At 40.1% G+C, this 27,528-nt stretch overlaps 1 protein-coding gene and 1 long non-coding RNA gene across 3 annotated transcripts; one reads left to right on the top strand and one right to left on the bottom strand.

The window, feature by feature from the left end:
- Positions 1 to 6,771: 6,771 nt before the first annotated feature.
- On the top strand, positions 6,772 to 15,110 carry LOC138964637 (protein rolling stone-like). 2 transcript variants are annotated; one of them, XM_070336644.1, is made up of 4 exons: positions 6,772 to 6,867; positions 10,271 to 10,417; positions 12,860 to 12,958; positions 14,280 to 15,110. In XM_070336644.1, exons 3-4 carry the CDS (start codon positions 12,869 to 12,871, stop codon positions 15,102 to 15,104), a joined length of 915 nt encoding a protein of 304 aa, XP_070192745.1. In that variant the 5' UTR covers positions 6,772 to 6,867; positions 10,271 to 10,417; positions 12,860 to 12,868; the 3' UTR covers positions 15,105 to 15,110. The 2 variants fall into 2 exon arrangements, with proteins under 2 accessions (XP_070192745.1, XP_070192746.1); XM_070336645.1 differs by having other exon boundaries at positions 6,820 to 6,867; positions 10,276 to 10,417.
- An 8,668-nt stretch (positions 15,111 to 23,778) lies between these two features.
- Positions 23,779 to 24,640, bottom strand: LOC138964638 (uncharacterized). Its single transcript, XR_011455161.1, has 2 exons — positions 24,534 to 24,640; positions 23,779 to 24,461 (listed from the first exon to the last, which is right to left on the bottom strand). It is a non-coding gene; the product is annotated as an uncharacterized lncRNA (long non-coding RNA).
- Between the last annotated feature and the right edge of the window lie 2,888 nt (positions 24,641 to 27,528).

Here is a 27,528-nt window from a genome sequence, read left to right as displayed (position 1 = left end):
TTTTCATGGTTGAGTGTGGTGTGAATCTGTCTGGCTTCCAGAGGTGTTTGTGTGTATATATATGTGGTAGTGTGTGTAATATTAGTGTGTGTAGCCTTAAAGCTGTGGTCTATTTATGACTTTTCGGGGCTACGAGGTTGAAAAATTGGGACACAATCATGTACAGATTTCTGTACAGCAAACACTACACGAAACCCCACCTATACGGCGTGTATGACCTTGATAGCTTCAGTCAACGCTTGAATTTTGCAGTGGTAACATCCGGTTTGCTCTCGCAGAGCTGAGCATATTTGTCAAGAAGGATCGAGCAGAAAAAATAAACGACTTGGCAGGGATTCGAACTCAAGGCCTCGGGGCCTCGAAATGTCGGGGCCGATGTCTTCACCGCTAGGCCACTTCACCAGTGTTGTCAAAGATAAAAAATTGATAATTTTATATCATTCTACGCTTGAATTACCATTCATGCGTTGCAAAAACGTAAATATTGACATTAAAATTTGCCTTTATTTGCAAACATGTTTTACGGAATCGCAGTACATTTTTACACCGTCATGCTACACGAAATTCGCGCCATGCAAATAGCTGGGATAACTCTATTTACAACATGCAAGAAAATGACAAGAACAGAAATTGAATCTCTCCAAAGCTCTGTGCAGTTGAAACCAGACATCAAAGAAATAGTTATACATGTATTCACTTCTGAACAATGGGCGGATAGAGATATAAATCATGCTGCTTGAAGAATAACATAACATGGATTCATATCAATGTTTTTCCTTCTTTTTCTCAATTGGCGCAGTAGCCTAGTGGTTAGGACATGAGACACGAAGTCTCGAGGTCTCGAGGTCGAGAGTTCGAATCTTCGCCGGGGCGTTATTTTTTCCCCTTGATCTCTCTTGAAGATAAAATATGATCAGTCTTGAGAGAGCAAACCGGATGTTATCCCTGCAAAATTCAAGCGTTGACTGAAGCTCTCAAGGTCATACACGCCGTATAGGTGGGGTTTCGGGTAGCGTTTGCTGTACAGAATTCTGTACATGATTGTATCCCTATTTTTCAACCTCGTAGCCCCGGAAAGTCATAAATAGACCACAGCTTTAACGGGCGCTTGCGTGTGTGTCTCAGCTGATGTAAAATGTTCAGATAGAGAATTGTCTAGTGGTTTGGAAAAAAAAAATATTGGTAGATCACACAGAGAAGAGTTTCAGTGTAACGCGTTCAGCTTTCTCATTCGACCTTGTTGATCTTGCATAAACTCCATGCTTCCCTTGTGTGTGCGGGAAAATAGCTCAGTCAGTAGCCGCTCTGGCTTCAAAACAAGTTGTCGCTATCTGCGTGGGTTCGATCCCCACGTTCAACTTTGTGAAGACTGTCCTCGGAGTCCGAACACCCAAGTTCACAGCGAAAGTCTCAGGGCTTGGAAGCATGAATACACATATGTAGTAGTAGTTTGCCGTATGGGACTGGCGTACATTCGCCTCTAGACCTCGCGGCCCATCAGTTGTCCCATTCTTTGGTTACGTACAGTTTGGAGTTTAATTTCTTCACTCGTCAAAGTCGACGAAACTTTTTAATAATTTTGTGGGCTTATCCAGGACATTTTTTAAACTGTGGTTGGTGCAAATTTGAAGGTATCTGGAAGTGGATTCCAGAACGGTGCTACCCTGTTACTGAACGTGTTTTATCTTGTGTTAGTATTACAGTGCTCTAAAAATATTTTTCTCTGTGAATTTCTTGTGCTCTCTAACTTTGGAAGTCAGAATATACGTCCAGGGTCAACGTCCACGAAGTTGTTAAACATTGTACAAGTTTTAATTAGGTCAACTCTAATTCTTCTGCATTTTAATGAGTATAAATTAAGGTAATTCAGTCTCTGACTATAATAACATGCTATGGCATTCCCTTAGCAACTTTGTTGCTCTTTTCTGCACTTTCTTAATGGCAATGGATTGGTTTTTTAGAAAAGAATGCCCGATAACATTTCCGTACTCAAGATGAGGTCTCACCAGGCTTTTATACAATTTAATAAAAAAAATATCTTTATTCAGATAACAAAAGGTCCTTTTAATCAGCCCCAGCATCTGGTTAGCTTTACTGATTATTTTCTCAATATGAGTCAAAAGTTAACAGGGTATCAAATGTTACACCCAAGTCTTTTTCCTCGGTTCAACTTTGAATATAATGACTGTCTTTTTTTATTCATGGTTTTTTTCTTACGGATGTGCATGGCCTTGCACTTTCACACATTAAAATAAAGTTTCCATTTTTCTGACCATTCCTGTAATTTAAAAATATCTTGAATAACATCCCTCCTGGATGTTTTGTCGTACATTTTTGTGTCATCAGCACACGTGCTTTCCATACATTCGGGAAGGTCATTAATCAAAACTGGGCCATGGATGCTCCCCTGGGGGATTCCACTCAACACACTTGCACTTGAAACATGTCGTCCCACAGCTGCGCTGCCAGTCATCGGGGAACGAACCCAAAAAACATCAAGAACATTCTTATGCCATCCTGTCTCCCACCTCACCTAATGACAGAAAATGACGAACCTGCCTGCCACAAGTGGGAGAAAAACTGTGTCATATGTCAAGAACATCTGGTCGAAACCGACACCTTCCACAATGACATAACAAAAGAAAACTTCCGACAGAATGTCTTGTGACACTAAGAACATCATGTACATGTCGTTTTGTGACCGATGCCCCAATGCCCAATATATTAGAGAGACAAGAAACACATTCAAGACCAGTTTCTATCTTCGCCGTTCGCACATCCGAAGTGACGAAGGTACTCATGTCACAAAACATTTCAACAAGAGACATAACTTAAAATGTCTGCCAATTTAACTTATTTTCACGGACAATCATGAAGCCAGACACACAAGGGAAACCTTCTGGAGCAACAAACTTAAAACTATTTTCCCCAACGGACTTACCAAATCGTGACTTTATCATGCCCAGATACGCGTCTGTGTGCAAGTGTGTATGATTTTATGTTGATAAATGTGAGAATGTGCCTGTTCGTGTGCATGTGTGCCAGTGTATGTAGGTATGCCAGTGTGTGAGTTGGTGCGTGTGTGTGTACATAGGTGTGTGGATGTATGTATGAACGGATGAGTGCATGCATGTTTGTTTGCGTGTGTGTGTGTGTGTTAGAGGGAGAGGATGTCGGTGTGTATGTACATTTATCCTACATACGTGAGAGAGACACTCGTGAGATAATAATCGTTCAAATCACACGTGTGTATATCATGTTAATGAGGTCATGTCAAACAAGTCTGGCGGGGACCTGTTTTTTTCACTGCTTATGATGCCAAAGTCACCGAGACAAACGTCATTATAGAAAAAAAAATTGCGCTCGCTAATTACCCTCGATGAATTTTTAGAACTAACACGTCACGCCACACTTTCAGAGTGACGTTTCTTTGCTTTGACGTAATAGATTTGACGAGACTTTGTGACGTGAATTTTGCGACAAACAAAAAATGGTTTTAATCATGAAATCACTGTGTCCATTGACTGCCATCCTACCCCCTGTTATGAGGAGTAGTTTTGAAGCCTCATTCTGGGTTGCCTGATTTTGATTACTTTGGGCAAAGAAGAAAAGGGACAGTGACTGAGTGTGACGTGGACAGTCACAAGAAACTATATTTTCAAGTGTTAATTTCATAACTTAAACATATATTTTCAAACAAAAGAATGTTCCAGAACGTAGAAACAACTTTATGTAACATGTAACAATACCTAAAATAAAAAGAAAACAATTATTTTATTATCAAATGTTAACTTTTCTGATCACACCAAAAAACAAGAGGCGAAGCCTTCAAGGCTCACGTAAGAAATCGACAAACAGTAACACAAACTCAATCACTCCGTCACACATACACACACACACACACACACACACACACACACACACACACACACACACACACACACACACAGTAAGCATCTGTGAAACTATGCAAGAAAGCGAGACCCTGGATCTGCCAAGAAGTCTCGGCCCGCTCACAATAACAATGACCGAGACTTTCAGTAATTCCTTTGCGTGACGTCTAACCCTCTTACGTCATAATGTGACGTCTTCAAATAGTTTCTATCACACACGTCGAACACTTTTGACCGAGACTGACGTAATCCATAGACTCGGAAATGTTAAAGTTTCTACCACAGACATACACACATACATACGCACGCACGCACGCACGCACAGACAGACAAAGTTTATCATCGCATAGGCTACACTTACGTGAGCCAAAAAGGTGGGAAAACACAGCAAAAATTGGGTATACATTTATGTTTGAAATTCAATAAAACTGAATAGAAATACATTAGTATTTGCTACAAAACTTTGATATAATTACATTCAAACATTTCAGATTACAGTGAAAGCAGCTTTAACATGTGTGCGTATTGTGGTCAGTACAGTGACACATGTTTGCAAAATAACGGGGAATTGCAAAGCTGAAAGGGCAATGAGCGACGAAAAAGTACAGGAAGAAAATAAAAGTGTATCAATTAATGCGCCCAGCGTTATGGGCCCAAGAAACGGTTTTTTCTTAACTGTTTCTTAACCACTACCGTTCGCTGTTAGTGTTACGAGCCCCACGGTCATGGTAAATGGCCACTAGGCTCCCTTTTTCACACAAAAAGGCATTTTGAAACCACATTTGCTAGATTTTACGTGACAGTGTTCAGAAGAAGTGCCTTTCAGTCAAGAAACTCATGCTTCTTCCAGTTTCTCTGTCACAAATAAGCATAGGGATTTCAGATGCTACTCATACACTCGTATATATGTACTCATGTACAGTCCTAACCGGCCATTGATGACAGCGAAATTAGATGACGGATTCTCTCATTAAATTCCCAGGCGATGAAAAGATCGTTCGCACGGTACAACAAATAATTCCATCCGTATGTCAAAAGCAAGGTAGGCTAAAGCTATCGTCGGGAAAGTTGTCCAAAAACTTGAAATTGTGTAAGCTTTAAACGAAACCATTATTAGAATATTATTCTCATGGGAAGGGGAAATAACGAATCTGACAGCAAGCGCGGCAGAGACTGAGCTTGAAAGACAGAGAGAGTGAATCGATCGAAGTCCGTCTAGTCAGTGCCAAAGACCCATAATACAAGGCAACTCGAGTCAAACACACACACTGGCACGCGCGCACACAAAGCAAGGCTGAGGCGGGCCGGACCGGGGGAGGGGGGGAGGTGCGTGTTCCTCGGTTCCGCACCCCCCCTGACCGCCTGATGTACCTCGTCTCATCTTCTTTTCTTTCTTTTTTTACCCAAAAATTACCATTGAAATGTAAAGTGTTCGCTCCCCTGACCCCCCAACTTGACGTTTCCCCTTAGGTACCCCTGCCGGCCTCGAGTCATTTTTGGATCCCCCCTCCTCTATTATACTCGATCCAACCCTGCATACGTGTGCACGCACACACATTCACACACACTCATTCACTTATCATTTCCTGAATTCATTATTATTAAGATGTCATGTTTAATCTGAAAATGTGCTCAAAATTAAAGAAAATCGGTGTATCAGTGTGCATTTGAGTGTGCCTGTGTGATCATGACTGATACATAACGTGCACTAATACTAATAGGCACCCATGTCAAATATCATTAAGCTGTCAAAAAATTTGCAACATCCTTTGGGGAACAAAGTCCAAATTGTCGCATTTTCAAACTAGAACGTCAGATTTGCGTCTACGACTCCGCAATTTTTGTAGTTTCATTCATAGACCTATACTAAATATAGGTCCCTGTTTCATTGGAGCCGGACTCAAAAACCTGATATTCCAATTCCGTCTGTAATTTGATTTCTCGGTTCAGTGATTACTGTTGGGCATCATGCCATTCTTTACTTTACATTTAGTCTAAATGTTTTAACATAGACTAGGAATCGAGACAAGGGTGGGTGCGTGTGTTTGTGTGTTTGTGTGTGTGTACTGAAAAGCGATTCCAAGAAAACTACCGTAATGAGCCGGAGTTCCTGCAAATGCTATCCCAGACTCTTTGGTTCAATAAATGTCTTTGATGACGTGTGACATATCTGTCTTCTTGTGAAAGTTGAGGCGGCACTGTCACACGGGTCCTCATTTTTCGATCACATTGCGGGATTGAAATCAGTTGTTGTCAAACAATCTTCGACGAAGCCAAGGCTATGGGATGGCATCATTTTTTTATCAGTTGGAAGCTTCAAAAATGATAAATGAGTTTAGTCATCAACAACTTGAAAATTCTAAATAAAATTACAATTTTAGTAATTGATCCAAAAATGATATTATCTTTGTCAGCTTTATCATTTCCTGATTCAAAAAACATAGATATGTTATCATCAGTGTTTGGAAAAGAAGCTCAGAAAGTTAAAAAGAATAAAGAAAAGCGCCGCTTTAATTCCTGTTATGCGCACGCGCCACTGCGCCAGACTGGCTTGTCAATTTCTCTACGTCAGTTTTCACGTGACTCGAGAGTGTGAGCGATTTGCTGCAGGGCCATTCACCAAGCCGCTATGAAGAAATGCAGTGCGTTCAATTTCATTCTTTGAGTCCGACAGATTGACTAAATGTAGTAATTTCGCTTCACGCGACTTGTTTGATATCTCTCTGTACGAAAGGAAAAAAATTAGGAAGAGATTTTGTAACTTCATTAGCGCTGAGAGAACAATACCTCTTAGCCACCACAATGTCCGACGTTTGTGTCGTCTGCTTCGGAACAAGGCGAGTTGTACCATATTTGGAAAGCCCCGTGACCCGAGTGAGATCTCGTACATTTCTGTGACCCCGGAAATTGTCACATGCTCCAGAGTGTTGTTATGATCACAAGGGAAGCGATGAATGCAAGCTGAAAAGCTGAGGTAAGACGGTTTTGCAAGATTTTCTTGTGTGAAGTATTCTTAATAGTTCGAATTAATCCCACAAACGTATTCTTAATACATTATTTGAGGAGATGCATTGAGCTCGATTGTTGGTGTGGTTTCGATGAGAAGAAAACGCACCAAAAGAAAACTTGAATGGCTTTTGCGAACTCCGCAAATTCTGAGATTGACCGCTGTTCGAGGCATGTGACTGCATACATCAGAAGAAGAAAAAAAAACCTTGATGAGCCACGAGTTCGAATAATTTACCGTGTACATCTGTCTGCTGTTCATCTGAGCCTCTGCAACTCCCGTAGATTTCAGAATCGGAATTTGTTTGTTTGTTCGTTCATGGGCTGAAACTCCCACGGCTTTTACGTGTATGGCCGTTTTTACCCCGCCATTTAGGCAGCCATACGCCGCTTTCGGAGGAAGCATGCTGGGTATTTTCGTGTTTCTATAACCCACCGAACTCTGACATGGATTACAGGATCTTTTTCGTGCGCACTTGGTCTTGTGCACGGGGGTGTTCGGACACCGAGGAGAGTCTGCACACAAAGTTGACTCTGAGAAATAAATCTCTCGCCGAACGTGGGGACGAACTCACGCTGACAGCGGCCAACTGGATACAAATCCAGCGCGCTACCGACTGAGCTACATCCCCGCCCTCAGAATCGGAATGAAATCGGAATTACTAATTTTCTGTCAGCTGTTTTTAGTTTGCACCAACACACCTTGTCTTACAAAACTGTTGTTACAGGTATAATGCTCTTGTTAACATTGTCAATTGATTGTGCAATGTATAACTGGTTTATCTTTTGTGCATGATATGTCATCTCCTTGATAAATGTTACAACATATATAGCGATTATACACACCCCCACAGATTCGCCACAGCATAGACGTAACCCACAGGGATTATTATGATAAGATACAGTGACACTCTTTTCTTATCAAGGTCTCTCCACCATCCTACCAGTGGTAGACTCATGTCGCATGTGTCATATCACTGCAATGGCTTTATAAGCCCACAGACGCTGATAAAGATAAAATTATATGTATAGGTGACCTAAGGGCAAAATCTGGCGAGTCTGCAATTAATACATTACTTAGAAATTTGACAGTCATCTGTTACAAAATGGTGTTTTCAACTAAAACCTGTTTTATACCAGCTAGGAACTAGGAAGGTTAGAAAGCTAGGGGCGGCTTACTTGATGATTGAGTACACAAGTTTGTGGACTACAAAACAATTTGTACTCGCTAGACACTAATTTAATTGATTTGTTTACATGAAAAGAGTAGTCAATAAACGCTAGAATGATCAGCCAAAATGCCAACGGAATCCCCAGCTGTGCAGCCGCCATGATTTAACTTCCGCGTGAGCATCTCCAAAAAGATGCTCTCCTATTCCAACAATATCCTAGCTATTCCTAGCCTAGCTTATTGCTGCGAGCGGTCTAAAAGGGACACTCTTACCTAGCTTTACCTTTCACAACAAAATCTATTCCCATCTCACCGCTAAAAAAAAAAAAAAGACTGATGTCAAGTGATGATGTATCAATAAAGTTCATTGAAAATGTTTGCCTATGTAAACAGGGCAACAGTCAGTCTAATTTTAAGCAAGCAGTTAAAGATTTGTCCTACCTTGATCTGAGAGACATAACAAAACAAGACAATGTATGGTATGCGAGCACACAAAAAGCTAAATTTAACCTCCAACCATGGGGTAAACCGCTTGAGAATTGAGGAGAGTTGATTAATTGCCATCACATAAATGAGAGCAGCGCTTAGCGGTTTTCAAATCGCTACTAAATCAGGGCAAAATTGTCCACGCTGATCTATTATGACATATCAGAAATTGTGAAAGAAACAATTGAAAGTCAGCAGAGACTTTCTTCCGAGATTTGTTAAAATCTCTTAGCAGAGAAAGAGAGAGAAATAAGACAGTATCCCTTCACAGACAGCCTATTGGGAGCATCAGACCCTCCTCAAGGGGGACCGAGATTTACAGAGCAAAGTCCCTTTGTGGGGGACGTATCACAAGGTAATCTAGTCCTGAGGAGGACCATTGTGTTTGTACCTAGACCAGACACCTGTTTGGACACTATTGTGTCTCATCAGTGGTCAGGTGGTACTGAAGGCGAGAGTTGTCAACCCATGGTATCCAACTAAGAAGCAAACCACTCTCTGAATGAATGACTACATATTGTCAGCGTGAGTTCGTCCCCATGTTCGGCGAGAGATTTATTTCTCAGAGTCAACTTTGTGTGCAGACTCTCCTCGGTGTCCGAACACCCCCGTGCACAAGACCAAGTGCGCACGGAAAAGATCCTGTAATCCATTATATATATGCTTGACTTTTTGCCAATTTGGTGTCACTGTCAGCGTATTACATCTCAGCGACTTCAAACCAACCAAAGTTAGCGGAAATGAAGTACATGTGTAAAGTTGACCATGTATACAGCACTTAGAATGAGTTTTTGTTTCCTTCAGGTATTTGACACTCTCATGGCCTATAACACTAACAGTGCAGTACATAGCACATCAAGATGAGTGGGTGGTATATATCGTTTTAAACCAGTAAACCTAGGTTGATATCTCATAATCTGCATGATTGTGTATCATAGACATGTTTTGCAACAACACTATTGACTTTGTCTCTACCATCCTCAATCGTACAGTTATTACTTTTGGTTTCAATAGATGTTAGCAAGCTCTTATCACAGATATGACAGAATACAGAAGAGGGTTGGGTATGTTTATGTGCAACAGTCTGAACAGACATCAAGCAGGACTTTCAGCTTTCAAAAGGTCATACCTTTGTAAACTGATACTTTGTTATCATATTATAAATTGTCATTTGTTGATAGCCTGTGTGTGTGTCACTGTGTGTGTATGGGTGTGTACTGTGTGTGTGTGTGTGTCTCTCTCTCTCTCTCTCTCTCTCTCTCTCTCTCTCTCTCTCTCTCTCTCTCTCTCTCTCTCTCTCTCTCTCTCTCTCTCTCTCTCTCTCTCTCTCTCTCTCCCTCCCTCCAGATTTTTTGCTTGCCTGTCTGTCTCTCTGTGTCAGTGTCACTCTATGGCTTTGCATTTGTAACCAAACTTGTGTGTTATCTCTCTCAATGTGTCATTGTCATTGTCATTGTCTCTCTCTCTCAGTCTCTCTCTCTCTCTCTCTCTCTCTCTCTCTCTCTCTCTCTCTCTCTCTCCCTCCCTCCAGATTTTTTGCTTGCCTGTCTGTCTCTCTGTGTCAGTGTCACTCTATGCATATATGGCTTTGCATTTGTAACCAAACTTGTGTGTTATCTCTCTGGTGTGGGCGTGTATTGCTCAAGATACAGTAATGATAGGTGGAATTAACACTACATAAAAAGCTTACAAGCAGTATTTGTTTACTTCGCAGTGTAGCAAGCTATCTGGCTGACGATCGTTGATGTTGAGCTGCAGTAGGACGCTGGTAATTGCCCGCTGTCCACGTTACTTGATGATTGAGTGGTGAACAGGGTACTTTGTCTTAGACAGAAGACTTACAAGAAGAACGCCAAGAAAGGTATGGTTTATTTGTTTACATGTATTGATCTCTGTCTCACTGTTCTGTGTGTGTGTGTGTGTGTGTGTGTGTGTGTCAGGATGTGTGTGTGTCTGGATGTGTGTCTCTCTATCTCACTCTCTGTTTTTGTCTATGTGTCGCTCTGTTTCTATCTCTGCATGTCTTCTCTCTCTTGTGAGATCAGCTCACTTTTATCGTATCAGTTTGATTGTTTCGAAAGAATTTGTCCCCTCCCCAAACGCCCTCTTTGTGTTGATGAGCAAAAATGCTTAGACACAATAAACCAATCTCTCTCTCTCTCTCTCTCTCTCTCTCTCTCTCTCTCTCTCTCTCTCTCTCTCTCTCTCTCTCTCTCTCTCTCTCTCTTTCTCTCTCTCTCTCTATCTCTATCTCTCTCTATCTCTCTCTCTCTCTCTCACTGTTCTGTGTGTGTGTGTGTGTGTGCGGGCGCTGAAACTAATTTTACTGAAACAATCCAGTCTTGTATTTGATGATTATAAGAAACTTAAGATTCTCCCACTAAAACAAAGATTTAAATTAAATGAAGGCGTGCTCCTTCACAAAATACTTTCCGGCCGTGCACCACGAACTTTCGTTGCAAACTTTAAAGTCAAACCAAACCGAAAGTTTTACGTCCCAATTCCAAGGATAGATCTCTTCAAATCAAGCTTAGCCTATTCTGGTAGCGTCCTGTGGAATTCTCTCCCGGAATTTGTGAGAGTCCCAATGAGTCTCAATACTTTCAAAAAACACCTTTCACTGTATTTAATGTTAAATTACGAAAAATCACAGTGATGGAAGACTTCGTTTGGTTATATTTTCATTTGTCCAAAGCATCAGTGTTCATTATATCGCACACAAAAACACTCAAATTAATAACACATTTACTCATGCATGTGTATTCAGCATTGTTTTCACTACGTTACATATACGACGCTTTATATTTGTGTATAATATGTAATGTGTAAATATTCATATGTTGTTGTTTTTCTCTACCTTTTTTGACTCACATGCGTAGCAAAAGTGAGTCTATGTACTCACCCGAGTCGTCCGTCCGTCCGTCCGTCCGGAAAACTTTAACGTTGGATATTTCTTGGACACTATTCAGTCTATCAGTACCAAATTTGGCAAGATGGTGTATGATGACAAGGCCCCAAAAAACATACATAGCATCTTGACCTTGCTTCAAGGTCAAGGTCGCAGGGGCCATAAATGTTGCCTAAAAAACAGCTATTTTTCACATTTTTCCCATTTTCTCTGAAGTTTTTGAGATTGAATACCTCACCTATATATGATATATAGGGCAAAGTAAGCCCCATCTTTTGATACCAATTTGGTTTACCTTGCTTCAAGGTCAAGGTCACAGGAGCTCTTCAAAGTTGGATTGTATACATATTTTGAAGTGACCTTGACCCTGAACTATGGAAGATAACTGTTTCAAACTTAAAAATTATGTGGGGCACATGTTATGCTTTCATCATGAGACACATTTGGTCACATATGATCAAGGTCAAGGTCACTTTGACCCTTATGAAATGTGACCAAAATAAGGTAGTGAACCACTAAAAGTGACCATATCTCATGGTAGAAAGAGCCAATAAGCACTATTGTACTTCCTATGTCTTGAATTAACAGCTTTGTGTTGCATGACCTTGACCTTGGGTCAAGGTCACATGTATTTTGGTAGGAAAAATGTGTAAAGCATGTGAGTCGTATGGGCTTTGCCCTTCTTGTTTTCTACGTTAATATCCGTGTAAATATGTGATTAGATTAGTCCCCTCTCTGGGCGAGGGCTGGTTGAAAAAAAGCTCGTTGTATTGCTTAGTTAAATGCCACAACCCTCGAAAAATAAAATTTGATTTGATTTGATCTCTCTCTCTCTCTATCATCCCTCGGTAATAAAGTTTTCGAGTTCTCTCTCTCTCTCTCTCTCTCTCTCTCTCTCTCTCTCTCTCTCTCTCTCTCTCTCTCTCTCTCTCTCTCTCTCTCTCTCTCTCTCTCTCTCTCTCTCTCTCTCTCTCTCTCTCTCTCTCTCTCTCCCCCTCCCTCCGTCTCTCTATCTGACATTGTGCTTGTCTGTCAGTCTGTTTTGACTGTATCTGAGGGGAATTCTCTGTGTTATTGTTGATCAAGATGCTTTCATTGAAACTTGTTTCTGAAGGAATAAACTGTTTGACAAAAGAATGTGCACAATGAATGTATTTGTTTTCAAATTGGGAATATCTTCACTGACTTCAGGTATTTATAAACATCTGCTCTGCCTGTATGCTAATTAGCAGCAGCAGGTACAGTGAATATTTCAAGCAGATAATTATTTCTTAGAAAGCTATGGAATATTTTCAGGTGTGTTCACATCCGTCATTTTAGAAATACTTTTGTAGCAGCAGAAATGGATACACTGCTAGCAGCTCTCATGATTGATTATAATTTTATTTTGTGCAGGCATTCACAATGGGTTTCTGTCTGGCATTAAGGCAGGAGTTTCAGCTGAAGAAGTTTGGCTTCTGCGGTGTCAAGGCTGAGCGATTCTGCACTTTTCAGGTTGGTTTATACAGTGTCTCTGTCTGTTGTTAATTATTTCAGCCAAACAATCTGATTCTGCGCAAAATGCAACCACGTTATTTACATATTAACATGCTTCCATTTGAAACTTCGAGGTCTTCATCGGGGATTGACGCCCGACAAAAGCGCCAGATGTAACCGAGTGCCGTAACACTACGATCACCTCGGGAGGCGAAGTGCAATCAAACAGGATTGAAAGACTTTGGGAGGGCGTCAATCCACGATGAAGACCGAGAAGTTTCAAATGGAAGCATGTTAATGTTATTGTAATTAAATCTGACGACGATCTCTTTCCTGCTTTCATGCGGTTGTAAACAGACAGAATTGGTTCTGTTCTGTTCACACACTACTTTCAGTCCACCTACCTGCAAGGGTCAAATCCCAAGAAATATGTCTCTGTATTCCTATCGTATCACTCTGCTCCTGTTTTGTTTTCTTTCACACACATTTTCCCTTCTTTTTTGACGGGTTTCTGGACAGCAAACTCTAAAACAAATTCTTTTCATCACAAAAGCGATCTTTGGAATTGACTGACGTAGTCCGGAAGAATTCATGCATCAACTTACGTCACGTACTCGACGTCATCACTTCGCATACCTTATGGTCTCGGTATTTCGTTGGCCTTCATATTTCCTACTTGTAAACTGACCCTCAAAGCTAACCGAGACTAGTTGAGGCTGTATCAATGCGCCTCGCCAGCAGGTTGTTAATGGATTTTTTAGCGAGTGGTTATCGACAATTAATGACCGGTAATTTTTAATGAGTTGGGGCATTCTGACCAATCACAGGATCTGTTTCATTAAAACGCAATCTTGATTGAATTACAATAATTGTTTGTTTGTGTCTAAGTGAAAGGATGCTTTTACAGTGGAACGCCCCTTTTAAGACCCCCCAATTTAAGACTCCCTCCTTTTTAAGACCTTGTTTTCTCAGATTTTTGGAGGTCTTAAAAGGGGGGTTCCACTGTATTCCATATCGGCATTTGTGTTCAGTGTTGACAAATAAATGCTTTCTGCCTAGTGTGCAGTGTGGTGGCTACCGGTGTTAGCCTACCTGTGTTACAGTGTTGTCCTGCTGGTGTTTTGTTCAGTTTGAGTTTTCATTAATTGTCAATCATTAAATGCTTTAATTGTTCTGAATGTGCAGTAGCATCTACCAATGGTTTGTTCTGTTTGAGTTGCCATTTGTTGTCAATTATGAAATGCTTTGTTCTGAATGTGCAGCAGTGCCTCCTGATGTTTTGTACTGTTTGAGTTGTAATTTGTTGTCAATCATTAAATTCTTTGTTCTGAATGTGCAGTGGCGCCTCCCGGTGTCAGTCTACCTGGTTTACCGGGTGGTGCTGATGGTGTATGCGGTGTTCTGGCTGGGCTACACAAACAGCATCCACGGAACACCGCCTCAGGCTTGGGGGGCGTACCTGACCAACTGGACGTACATCATGCTCAACATCTACCTCGTCTCGCACTGCCTGGCCGCGCTGTACCACCACACACACTGCACGCTGCGGCGCAGAAACTACGGCCAGTATTGCTGCTCTCGCCCCAGTTCTCACGAACACAACCGCATCATGGAAGACCTCGGCGAACACGAGCAGACAGGATACGAAGACATCCCTGGCTCTGTCGCGGGAAGGGAAGGGGGAGGGGGAGAGTCCGGGGAGGTGCAGGTGGTGTCCCCTCTCCCCCGCCCCCCGTGGTACATCTGCTGGGTGTGGATTTCGTTCAACGTTATCTCCTCAGCGGCCTTGATGGTGACTATCGTGTTCTTTGCGTTCCTCTTCCGTCAGCTGTCGGACTACCCGAACATAAGCCTGGAGAATTTGCAGGTGCATCTGCTGAACTCCGTCATCGTGTTCATCGAGCATCTCGTCAGCGCTGTGCCTTTTCGTCTGCTTCACGTCATCTACCCTTTCGCCTATGGCGTCATCTACATGGCGTTTAGTGTCATCTACTGGGCCGGGGATCACAACAGAGTTATGTACCCAAACATCCTGGACTGGAATTACCCGGGCTCGACGGTCCTTTACGTGTTATTGATCGGTTTCATTCTCATTCCCTTGCTGCACTTCTTCTTTTTCCTTCTTCATAAATTAAAGGTGCTTATCAACAAGCGCTGGTGTTGAAATGATGATATTGTAGTGTATTTGATTTATTTGGTTTAAAGCTGTGGTCTATTTATGACTTTCCGGGGCTACGAGGTTGAAAAATAGGGACAAAATGTACAGATTTCTGTGCAGCAAACACTACCCGAAACCCCACCTATACGGCGTGTATGACCTTGAGAGCTTCAGTCAACGCTTGAATTTTGCAGTGGTAACATCCGGTTTGCTCTCGCAGAGCTGAGCATATTTGTCAAGAAGGATCGAGCAGAAAAAATAAACGACTTGGCAGGGATTCGAACTCGGGGCCGATGTCTTAACCGCTAGGCCACTTCACCAGTATTGTCAAAGATAAAAAATTGATAATGTTACATCATTCTACGCTTGAATTATCATTCATGCGTTGCAAAAACATAAACATTGACATTAAAATTTGCCTTTATTTGCAAACATGTTTTACAGAATCGCAGTACATGTTTACACCGTCATGCTACACGACATTCGCGCCGTGCAAATAGCTGCGATATCTCTATTTACAACATGCAAGAAAAATGACAAGAACAGTAATTGAATCTCTCCAAAGCTCTGTGCAGTTGAAACCAGACATCAAAGAAATAGTTATACATGTATTCACTTCTGAACAATGGGCGGATAGAGATATAAATCATGCTGCTTCAAGAATAACATAACATGAATTCATATCAATGTTTTTCCTTCTTTTTCTCAATTGGCGCAGTAGCCTAGTGGTTAGGACATGAGACACGAAGTCTCGAGGTCGAGAGGTCGAATCTTCGCCGGGGCAATTATTTTTTCCCCTTGATCTCTCTTGAAGATAAATTATGATCAGTCTTGAGAGAGCAAACCGGATGTTATCCCTGCAAAATTCAAGCGTTGACTGAAGCTCTCAAGGTCATACACGCCGTATAGGTGGGGTTTCGGGTAGCGTTTGCTGTACAGAATTCTGTACATGATTGTTTCCCTATTTTTCAACCTCGTAGCCCTGGAAAGTCATAAATAGACCACAGCTTTAAACAGAGTAATTTTGAATGTACTTTTCTCTGTTTTCTGTACAGAGTAATTTTGTATGTACTTTTCTCTGTTTTCTGTACAGAGTAATTTGTATGTACTTTTCTCTGTATTCTGTACAGAGTAATTTTGTACCGTACTTTCCGGGTCATAAGGCGCGACTTTTTTCCTCGAGTTTGACCCCTGCGTCTTGTATAACGAACGACCGTTTGTTACCGGTATACTTTTTTAATTTTGGTGCGCCCTATGGGCCCCCTGCGCCCAATGGGTGACTAGATTACAATTTTGTTTAAAAAGAAGGGGGTGCGCCTTATGCGCTGTAGCGCCTTGTAACCCGAAAAATACGGTATGTACTTTTCTCTGTTTTCTGTACAGAGTAATTTTGTATGTACTTTTCTCTGTATTCTGTACAGAGTAATTTTGTATGTACTTTTCTCTGTATTCTGTACAGAGTAATTTTGTATGTACTTTTCTCTGTATTCTGTACAGAGTAATTTTGTATGTACTTTTCTCTGTATTCTGAACAGAGTAGTTTTGTATATATATATATATATATATATATGTACTTTCTTTTTTGTTTTGTTTAATCTCATGGTCGAACATTTGTGTCTCAGCATGGGGACATACCAGCCTGTTCAGTGTGTTATCCTTGAACATGAATGAAAACTTCGTTTTGTACAAGTTATTCATGACAGGTTTTATTGTGCCATTTTTGGGGAACAAGATATTACATTGTACAAGACATGATTTTCAACCGGCATATATATATATGTAGGAGAGATAATCAGTTGTGCATTTCTAAAAGAATCAGCAACAAAATACTTTAAGCAATCTGCTTCGTGTGCCTATGCAAAACGCTCATTTTTTGACGGATTGACTGAATATGATTTGATATGAATCTATTTTATTGCAACCCTGTCAAATAATTTATTTTATCTATCAACTCAACATAAGTTATTGTATTTGCCACACTTGTCCGCTGTCTTGCAGTGATGCAGATATATATGTGCCTTAATATTTCATTACAGAATGAGGCCTTGATGTTAGAGCTTTGTAAAATAAATGTTAGACAAAGGGTTTCAGATGCTAGTCACAAGAGAAAGATGCTCCTCCTCCCTGAACCCCCCCTCCCCACCCCTTTGTATTCAAATATATTCAAGTAATACACTACTGTAAGTCTGTAACTGTTTTTCTTTTAGCTTAACTCATTGTCTCCCAGGTACGGATATATCCGTACTCGCTCATATGGCTCTATCTGACCAGGTACGGATATATATCCGCTCAGACTGTTTGCTTCAGTCGCTTCCTGTAACGTCAATCTAACGCCTGCATTCCAGCGTGTTGATACACATTTTATACACAGTTACTACAATTCTGAGTGACCAGCTGCAGCACAGCTGGTCTCGGCTAAAAATAACTTGGTCAACATAGGTGGGGAAGAAAGTGTTAAAGGTGCCTTAATTTTTTTGTAAACTGTTATGTAAACCAACTCAGATCTGTCCAGGTTTTACATGGTATAAAAACCTCCCTCGTCTTAGCCACATACCAAAAATTATACCCCCCGCGGGTTAGGGGGAAGAATTTACCCGATGCTCCCCAGCATGTCGTAAGAGGCGACTAACGGATTCTGTTTCTCTTTTTACCCTTGTTAAGTGTTTCTTGTATAGAATATAGTCAATTTTTGTAAAGATTTTAGTCAAGCAGTATGTAAGAAATGTTAAGTCCTTTGTACTGGAAACTTGCATTCTCCCAGTAAGGTAATACATTGTACTACGTTGCAAGCCCCTGGAGCAAATTTTTGATTAGTGCTTTTGTGAACAAGAAACAATTGACAAGTGGCTCTATCCCATCCCCCCCCCCTTTCCCCGTCGCGATATAACCTTCGTGGTTGAAAACGACGTTGAACACCAAATAAAGAAAGAAAGAACCAAAAATTATATCTACAGTTGACTGCATACTCTGTGCAGAGTTGGAGTTTTGTTCTGAGTTAATTTCTTCTTCTTCTTGTCGTTCGCTGTTAGATCGTCAGTCCGGACTGCAGGGCGAAACGTGCTGTCCTCTCCAAGTCCTCTCTGGGGCCGTATAGCTTCTTTTGTAGCGCTGTCTCCTCTGGCCAGGTGGTGTCCCTCAGAGCACTGTGGTATGGACAAGCCTGCAGGATGTGCTCTGCTGTCTGATTCTTGCCACACGGACATAGGGGGGAGGGAACTAGCTTCAGCTTTGTGGCCAATTAATTTGAAACTGATCTGTCATGCTGCAAAATTAATTGAGCAGAAAATACACGGAAGCAGCCCGGCTGTTGATGGTTGGTACGTGTCCAAGTGGAGGGATGCTTTTATCTCAGAAAAGATCTGTTGTTGTTTGCATAAAATTAGGACAGTTATTGACTGGAAATCCACATGAAGTTGTGGTCCCGTTCGTACAAATGTTTGGCTTTCATATATATATATATTTACATGTGTCTTGTCAGTATGCCTTCGGTAGTTCTTCTTTGTATGGTTGCTATGGATATGTGGCACATTTTTCAGGCTGATTATCCAGGCTGAATTCACCTTCTCTCAAAGTGCCATGGAGATTTGGAGGAGTATTAGTAAGGTCATTATACTGTGTCATCTACATGACAAGCAGTCTTTCTTTTCTCTCTTTTTAATCCATGTAAGCAGACTTTACAATGTATGCAATTAATTGATCAAGTCAGATATGGTCAAACAGAAAATGAGATTGAAGCAAGTCAAGCAGATACTGGCCCCCTTTTGCACAGCCTGGTACAGTCAAACCTGCCTATAACGACCACCCAAGGGACTGACTAAAAGAGGTCGTTATAGACAGCTGGTCATATGGAAAGGTGAAATGTATTGAAGAAAAACTTGTCTGGGATACTTCTGAGGGGTTGTTGCGGACAGGTGGTTGCTTTCAAGAGGTGGTCGCAAGGGCAGGTTCATCTGTACTTATAGCATGATGCATCGAATTCTGTTGTTATTATTGTTGTTAAAGTGTTTTCAGTATATCCATGTGGAACATACACGTGTTCAGGGTTTCATTTACTAGTGCGCCCTGCGCCATTGGCGCATTAATTCTGAAAATGTCCCATCACAATTCCCTTATGTGCGCCAAAGGGCGCATTGAGATTACGTACCACTGCGCCACCAAATGTACACTTTACATAGGATTAAACACACACACACACACACACACACACACACACACACACACACACACACACACACACACACACACACACACACACACACACACACACACACACACACACACACACACATACTGAGATAACACAATATAGCAGCTAATTCTCAGATGGCACCATATTGCAGGCAGGTTTCACAGTATTGTGTTCAGCAATTTACTATTTACACACTCAAATTCTACAAAATAAATGTTGGCACACAATTCAAAGGACATGTTTTTCCAACAAAGTGAGTTTGTTACAACTAAAAACAGTAATTTTTTTTATAGTCCTGGTCCTTATTTATATCTAAAAACCAGGCGCAAAGCGGCATACCCTGAAAACGCAAAAAAAACAATACCGTCATCCTATGCATGCATATAGCTCATATAGCCAAAACCGTTGAAGATAGAAAGACATTTATTGAACAAAAAATATGCCCCACATCATTCTTAACAAGTTTTGTTCTTGTATGTATATCAAAATATTGATTCTCAAATGAATGGTTTGAAAAAATACGACTTCCGGCAGACCTAGACCGTTTTGAAGGAAAAAACCGTCTTTTTTTTCAAACCATTCCATGGCCATCAATATTTTCATATACATGTAAGACCAAAACGTGTTAAGACTGGTGTTGTGCATCTAGTTTGTTCAATAAATGTCTTTCTATCTTCAATGGTTTTGGCTAGATGAGGTAACAAGAGAAGGATATGGGCATTGGAATTACGTCAACATTTCGAGCATTGTCACAGATGAAACATTTACTGCAGGGTGCTCCTGATTAACAAACCGAGCAAAACTGAAAATTATTGAAGAGAAGACATGTCTGAACAGTTTATAAAGAGACAAGTTTGCAATCATTTGTAAACACCATTATTGTATGGAGGAGTAACTGTTCCCCTACCCCCTAAGAAGGTATTTCTGTCCGTCAACCACGTGGGCGATCGCCACAAATCGAGGCATCACTCGCATTTCAGTTTGGACACACCGGCTGATTGCAAATGCACAGTACGTGTTTCGACACTGAAACGTGACGATTGAGCGTCAAAATAGTTTCTTAAAACAGTCGAAAATGGAGTTAAATGTGACTTCAACACTCAGTGGCGATCGCTAGAGTGGCGATTGTTACTAGACGGACACTAGAAAACCTCAGAAAATGTAATTACTTTGCGATTTTTTTAACTGAAAAACTGTTGCGGTCTTTTTCTGTCGAGCGCGAGCGTCAACGTAAAACAACGTGAGGTCACTTCCTCCCCAAACGGTTAGTTTTTGAATGAAAAGAAAAATGTGGCGATCGTTACATTGTTTAGACGGACTGGATCGCAACTTTGAAACTCGGGTCACCGTGCGTCGATCAAGGGCAAATTGACCTCGGCAACATTATAACTCACTTCAAGGGTGCACAAACTTGTATTTACAGTATACAAAATTAGGTAAACTTGTGTTTTTGTCCTGTGAAATCACAATTAGTTTCGATGCTCTTGATATCGCTATGCGGACGGACAGATCCGAATCCCCATACATTTTTTTTGCGGAGCTAGTATAAGTTAGAATTTGTGTTATGGATATCGATTGTTGTTGAAAAACAATCATTTCAATGTGTTCTAGCACTCTCAACCACCACAGCATTGATACTTGTGCATGTGTGTGTTGGAATTTAGTTCTTTGTTTAGTGATGCTGTGGCAAAAGTAAATTCATCCGTCCGTATTTTGACGATCGCCACCATTCACACGCACATAAATAAACACATTATCAAAAATTTCAACTTTTATTTTCAAAAAAGTATTTAAACAACAACTAGTTTGCATGTTAATACAACAAATACAGCAGATTCTCACAGATATGGATTTAAAAGACTAAGCAAATCTGAGACTATCAAAATGGCCTAATACCATGAAACCTGCCTGCACCCTTTTGCATCTTTGGTCAAAACGCGTACAGTCTTCTTTGTAGCTTCTTGCCTTCGACTATGTCCCATTGGAATTTGGTTGAGGGGGACAAATGTCCCATTGCCTTTTTCTCCCAGGCTAAACCCTGCGTGTTAATCAGAAATATTGCTATGCATCATGAATCCCAGTCATTGCTTCTTTGCTTTTATTGTTTTCTTCACCGACGATCGTTTTGATTCCCCCCGCGGGTTAGGGGGAAGAATTTACCCGATGCTCCCCAGCATGTCGTAAGAGGCGACTAACGGATTCTGTTTCTCCTTTTACTCTTAAGTGTTTCTTGTATGGAATATAGTCAATTTTTGTAAAGATTTTAGTCAAGCAGTATGTAAGAAATGTTAAGTCCTTTGTACTGGAAACTTGCATTCTCCCAGTAAACTAAACAACGAAGTGACTGTGGTAAGATGAACAAAGTTAAAAAACAAAGGAATACAACACGTGTTGCGTCTGCTTTTTGTTGTCTTTTGTGTTCTTGTTTTTCCTGATGAAGCTTCCATAAGCGAAAATTCGTACCGTCTTGTCTCGTTCTTGTATTGGTGAGTACAGTATTCCTTTGTTTTTTAACTTTTTTCTCCCAGTAAGGTAATATATTGTACTACGTTGCAAGCCCCTGGAGCAAATTTTTGATTAGTGCTTTTGTGAACAAGAAACAATTGACAAGTGGCTCTATCCCATCTCCCCCCTTTCCCCGTCGCGATATAACCTTGAATGGTTGAAAACGACGTTAAACACCAAATAAAGAAAGAAAGATCATTTTGATTTTGGGGTGAAGGTGGGTGGGGATAATGATGAGAGGGGTATGGGGAATGAGACTGGTGGTTGTTGCCAGCCCTTGTTTTTATCAAGTTTGTAAATTGTCACACAATCTCAAGTCAATTGTGGATCTGATTGTTTTATTTTATTTTTTTTCCCTGTTTGTGTACACGTACAGACCTTTTCTTTGTTCCGTATCTGTGTGCAGCATCAATTTTTGTTTTTAATTGTTCCTGTTCACGTGCAGTTGTAACATTGTGTACTTTGTTCGATATTTCGTGAATTGTGTTTGTGCATGCATTTTTCTGAGAAAAGGGATCATAAGTGAAAGTGATTTAAAGCAACTATTCCTAGCAGCTGTCTGTACTTGTATAACAACTCTGTTAGTGTTACAAGTGAACGCTCATGGGACCTATAAAGAATAATGTATTGATTGAAGATTTCCCTTCTTTGAGCCATGTGACGTTAGAGGCTGACTTGAAACTGATATTTAAGCTGCTGGCGGGGACTACGAAAGAGTGCATGATTGAAACTCTGTTTGTCACTTTGACCATTTTGGTAGTATTCTTAATTTTCACTGTACTTCTTGGGTCGTGGATGACCCAGAGCTTCATCAAAGAGTCTAGTCTGTATCTCTAAAACTATTTGGAGTTTTTGATTGAGATGTCATGAAATCCTCAAACACTATAGAACCTTCCTATCGACCAATTTTTAAAGGATTATCTTTGTAAACAAACAAATGAAGAAGGACGTCATTTGAAATTGAACTACACACATAGTCTGATGTTGTGGGTCATGGACAACCCATATGGAATTAAAGAAGGAATTTTACGATGTTTATCCATTATTCGAATGGCATTAGCGCCTGGAGCCAATTGATGGGACTCGCGCTATAGAAAAGTTATTTATTATTATTATTATTATTAGTCGTGTATGACCCATACTCTGCAAAGAGGCGGTAAAGAGTTTATCCCTTTTTTAGATGGCATGGGCCGTGTACGTTGAATCTTTCTTTAGAAAGAATGGAATCAAAAAACAAGAAAGGTAGGTTGTTGGAACGTTTGTTATTGACAAAACAATACATTCACAGATTCAAACAAACTGTTCAAAGATTGGAACAAACGTTCCAACAACCTACCTTTCTTGCTTTTTGATTCTGAATTTTGGAACGTTGGCAGTCTCTTTGTTTTTGGATTTAGAAAGAATGGGTCGTACACTACCCACATCATCCAGACTGTAGTCCAAAGCGTGATCCGGTGAAGGTTAAAGTAAATAAATCAAAGAAACATCCCAGTGCCAGTATCTGCACTTTGTTGGTGCATGCGTACAAAGAGATCCATACATTCCTTTTAACTGTTTGATCTTTGTATTATTCTCTTATCTTTATTTTGTTCAGGGGACCATTATTTCAGCAGCCTATTCCAGTACTTTTTTGCCTTCAGTTGTATTTTGATTGTGTGGTTTGTGTTTGGAATCTCAGGAAAATAAACCGCTGAAATGTAATAGCAATAAATGTCGTTTGTGGGTCAAGTGTGTACTACAGTGGAACCCCCCTTGTAAGACCCCCCAATTTAAGACTCCCTCCTTTTTAAGACCTTGTTTTCTCAGACTTTGTGTTCATAACCTCTGTAAAAATACCCCCCTTGTAAGACCCCCCAATTTAAAGGTGGTCGTCTACATTTTTGCTTTTTTTTCAATAATCTTATGGTTAGATTTCGCTAAAAAGTTATGTCAGATGATGAATGAACCACGGGGAAAAAAGTTATAGAAAAAAAAATAGATGTAAAAAAAGATTTTATTTTTGGGTAGCGTGACTCACGCTTCCAATATTTTGTTTTCTGTTTGCTGAGAACATGTGCTTTGCCTAAAAATACTGACCAATCAAATTCATGTCACTATGCTTATAGCCACGCCCAAACAAGTGCAGCAACAGTTTGACACTGGAGCGCTGTCCAAGCTTTTTTTTAAACGCACGAAATGCACGGGATTTGAGAGGAGTTTTGCGCTTGGCATTTTCCAAATAAGGATATCCTACTATGAGTACTACGCTGGAATACTACAATGAATTTTCAAACGGCTACACTGGCTTCGTCTTTCCTGGTCGAAAGGGGGTGTATTGTTGATATTTGTAGATAATAGACTCTGCATTTTAATGGTCAAATGGCGATTTCGGTATAAAAATGTAGACAAGGACCTTTAAGACTCCCTCCTTTTTAAGACCTTGTTTTTTCAGACTTTCTGTTCATAACCTCTGTAAAATTACCTCCATTTTAAGACTCCCTCCTTTTTAAGACCTTGTTTTTTCAGACTTTCTGTTCATAACCTCTGTAAAATTACCCCCATTTTAAGACTCCCTCCTTTTTAAGACCCTGTTTTCTCAGACTTTCTGTTCATAACCTCTGTAAAATTACCCCCATTTTAAGACTCCCTCCTTTTTAAGACCTTGTTTTCTCAGGCTTTCTGTTCATAACCTCTGTAAAATTACCCCCATTTTAAGACTCCCTCCTTTTTAAGACCGTTTTCTCAGGCTTTCTGTTCATAACCTCTGTAAAATTACCCCCATTTTAAGACTCCTTCCTTTTTAAGACCCGATTTTCTCAGAATTTTTGAGGTCTTAAAACAGGGTTTTCACTGTATAGAGAGAATCTTAAACAAATGAAGCGGAGCGCTGTTTAGAGATCTGATAAATGAAGGGAAGTAAGCACTCCAAATGCATGAGAATTCTCTAACCAGGATAATGGTTCTCAATAACTCGGACTTACTCTGTTAGGCCACACACAAAAATAGTCTGTTTACGGTAACATAGGCAAAAAAAATAGGGTCGGTAGGTCGGGATTTTTAATATTTTTTTTATTTTTTTTCTCCAAATAAACATTTTTAAGTTATTTTGCCCAAAAACAAAGACTTTTTTTTTTTCTTTTTTTTAAATTTTTTTTTACCAAATGCCAATTTTCCTATCGACCAATTTTTAAAGGATTATCTTTGTAAACAAACAAATGAAGAAGGATGTCATTTGAAATTGAACTACACAGTCTGATGTTGTGGGTCATGGACAACCCATATGGAATCAAAGAAGGAATTTTACGATGTTTATCCATTATTCGAATGGCATTAGTCGTGTATGACCCATACTCTGCAAAGAGGCGGTAAAGAGTTTATCCCTTTTCAGATGGCATGGGTCGTGTACGTTGAATCTTTCTTTGGAAAGAATGGAATCAAAAAACAAGAAAGGTAGGTTGTTGGAACGTTTGTTATTGACAAAACAATACATTCACAGATTCAAACAAACCGTTCAAAAATTGTTCAAAGATTGGAACAAACGTTCCAACAACCTACCTTTCTTGCTTTTTGATTCTGAATTTTGGAACGTTGGCAGTCTCTTTGTTTTTGGATTTAGAAAGAATGGGTCGTACACTACCCACATCATCCAGACTGTAGTCCAAAGCGTGATCCGGTGAAGGTTAAAGTAAATAAATCAAAAAAACATCCCAGTGCCAGTATCTGCACTTTGTTGGTGCATGCGTACAAGAAGATCCATACATTCCTTTTAACTGTTTGATCTTTGTATTATTCTCTTATCTTTATTTTGTTCAGGGGACCATTATTTCAGCAGCCTATTCCAGTACTTTTGCCTTCAGTTGTATATTGATTGTGTGGTTTGTGTTTGGAATCTCAGGAAAATAAACCGCTGAAATGTAATAGCAATAAATGTCGTTTGTGGGTCAAGTGTGTACTACAGTGGAACCCCCATTTTAAGACCCCCCAATGTAAGACTCCCTCCTTTTTAAGAACTTTGTTTTCTCAGACTTTCTGTTCATAACATCTGCAAAAAAGTACCCCCATTTTAAGACTCCCTCCTTTTTAAGACCGTTTTCTCAGGCTTTCTGTTCATAACCTCTGTAAAATTACCCCCATTTTAAGACTCCTTCCTTTTTAAGACCCGATTTTCTCAGAATTTTTGAGGTCTTAAAACGGGGGTTTCACTGTATAGAGAGAATCTTAAACAAATGAAGCGGAGCGCTGTTTAAGAGATCTGATAAATGAAGGGAAGTAAGCACTCCAAATGCATGAGAATTCTCTAACCAGGATTATGGTTCTCAATAACTCGGACTTACTCTATTAGGCCACACACAAAAATAGTCTGTTTACGGTAACATAGGCAACAAAAATAGGGACGGTAGGTCGGGATTTTTTTTATTTTTTTTATTTTTTTAAACCATATTTTTAAGTTATTTTGCCAAAAAACAATTTTTTTTTTCTTTTTTTTAAATTTTTTTTTACCAAATGCCAATTTTCCTATCGACCAATTTTTAAACGATTATCTTTGTAAACAAACAAATCAAGAAGGACGTCATTTGAAATTGAACTATACAGTCTGATGTTGTGGGTCATGGACAACCCAAATGGAATCAAAGAAGGAATTTTACGATGTTTATCCATTATTCGAATGGCATTAGTCGTGTATGAACCATACTCTGCAAAGAGGCGGTAAAGAGTTTATCCCTTTTCAGATGGCATGGGTCGTGTACGTTGAATCTTTCTTTAGAAAGAATGGAATCAAAAAACAAGAAAGGTAGGTTGTTGGAACGTTTGTTATTGACAAAACAATACATTCACAGATTCAAACAAACTGTTCAAAAATTGTTCAAAGATTGGAACAAACGTTCCAACAACCTACCTTTCTTGCTTTTTGATTCTGAATTTTGGAACGTTGGCAGTCTCTTTGTTATTGGATTTAGAAAGAATGGGTCACACACTACCCACATCATCCAGACTGTAGTCCAAAGCGTGATCCGGTGAAGGTTAAAGTAAATAAATCAAAGAAACATCCCAGTGCCAGTATCTGCACTTTGTTGGTGCATGCGTACAAAGAGATCCATACATTCCTTTTAACTGTTTGATCTTTGTATTATTCTCTTATCTTTATTTTGTTCAGGGGACCATTATTTCAGCAGCGTATTCCAGTACTTTTGCCTTCAGTTGTATTTTGATTGTGTGGTTTGTGTTTGGAATCTCAGGAAAATAAACCGCTGAAATGTAATAGCAATAAATGTCGTTTGTGGGTCAAGTGTGTACTACAGGGGAACCCCCCCAATTTAAGACTCCCTCCTTTTTAAGACCTTGTTTTCTCAGACTTTCTGTTCATAACCTCTGTAAAAATACCCCCATTTTAAGACTCCCTCCTTTTTAAGACCTTGTTTTCTCAGACTTTCTGTTCATAACCTCTGTAAAATTACCCCCATTTTAATAAGACTCCTTCCTTTTTAAGACCCGATTTTCTCAGACTTTTCGAGGTCTTAAAACGGGGGTTTCACTGTATAGAGAGAATCTTAAACAAATGAAGCGGAGCGCTGTTTAGAGATCTGATAAATGAAGGGAAGTAAGCACTCCAAATGCATGAGAATTCTCTTACCAGGATAATGGTTCTGAATAACTCGGACTTACTCAATTAGGCCACACACAAAAATAGTCTGTTTACGGTAACATAGGCAAAATAAATAGGGTCGGTAGGTCGTGATTTTTTTCTTCTTCAAAAAA

Source organism: Littorina saxatilis, linkage group LG4, assembly GCF_037325665.1.
Source record: "Littorina saxatilis isolate snail1 linkage group LG4, US_GU_Lsax_2.0, whole genome shotgun sequence".
Lineage (NCBI taxonomy): Eukaryota > Metazoa > Mollusca > Gastropoda > Littorinimorpha > Littorinidae > Littorina > Littorina saxatilis.
This window is presented reverse-complemented; position numbering and strand designations above follow the sequence as displayed.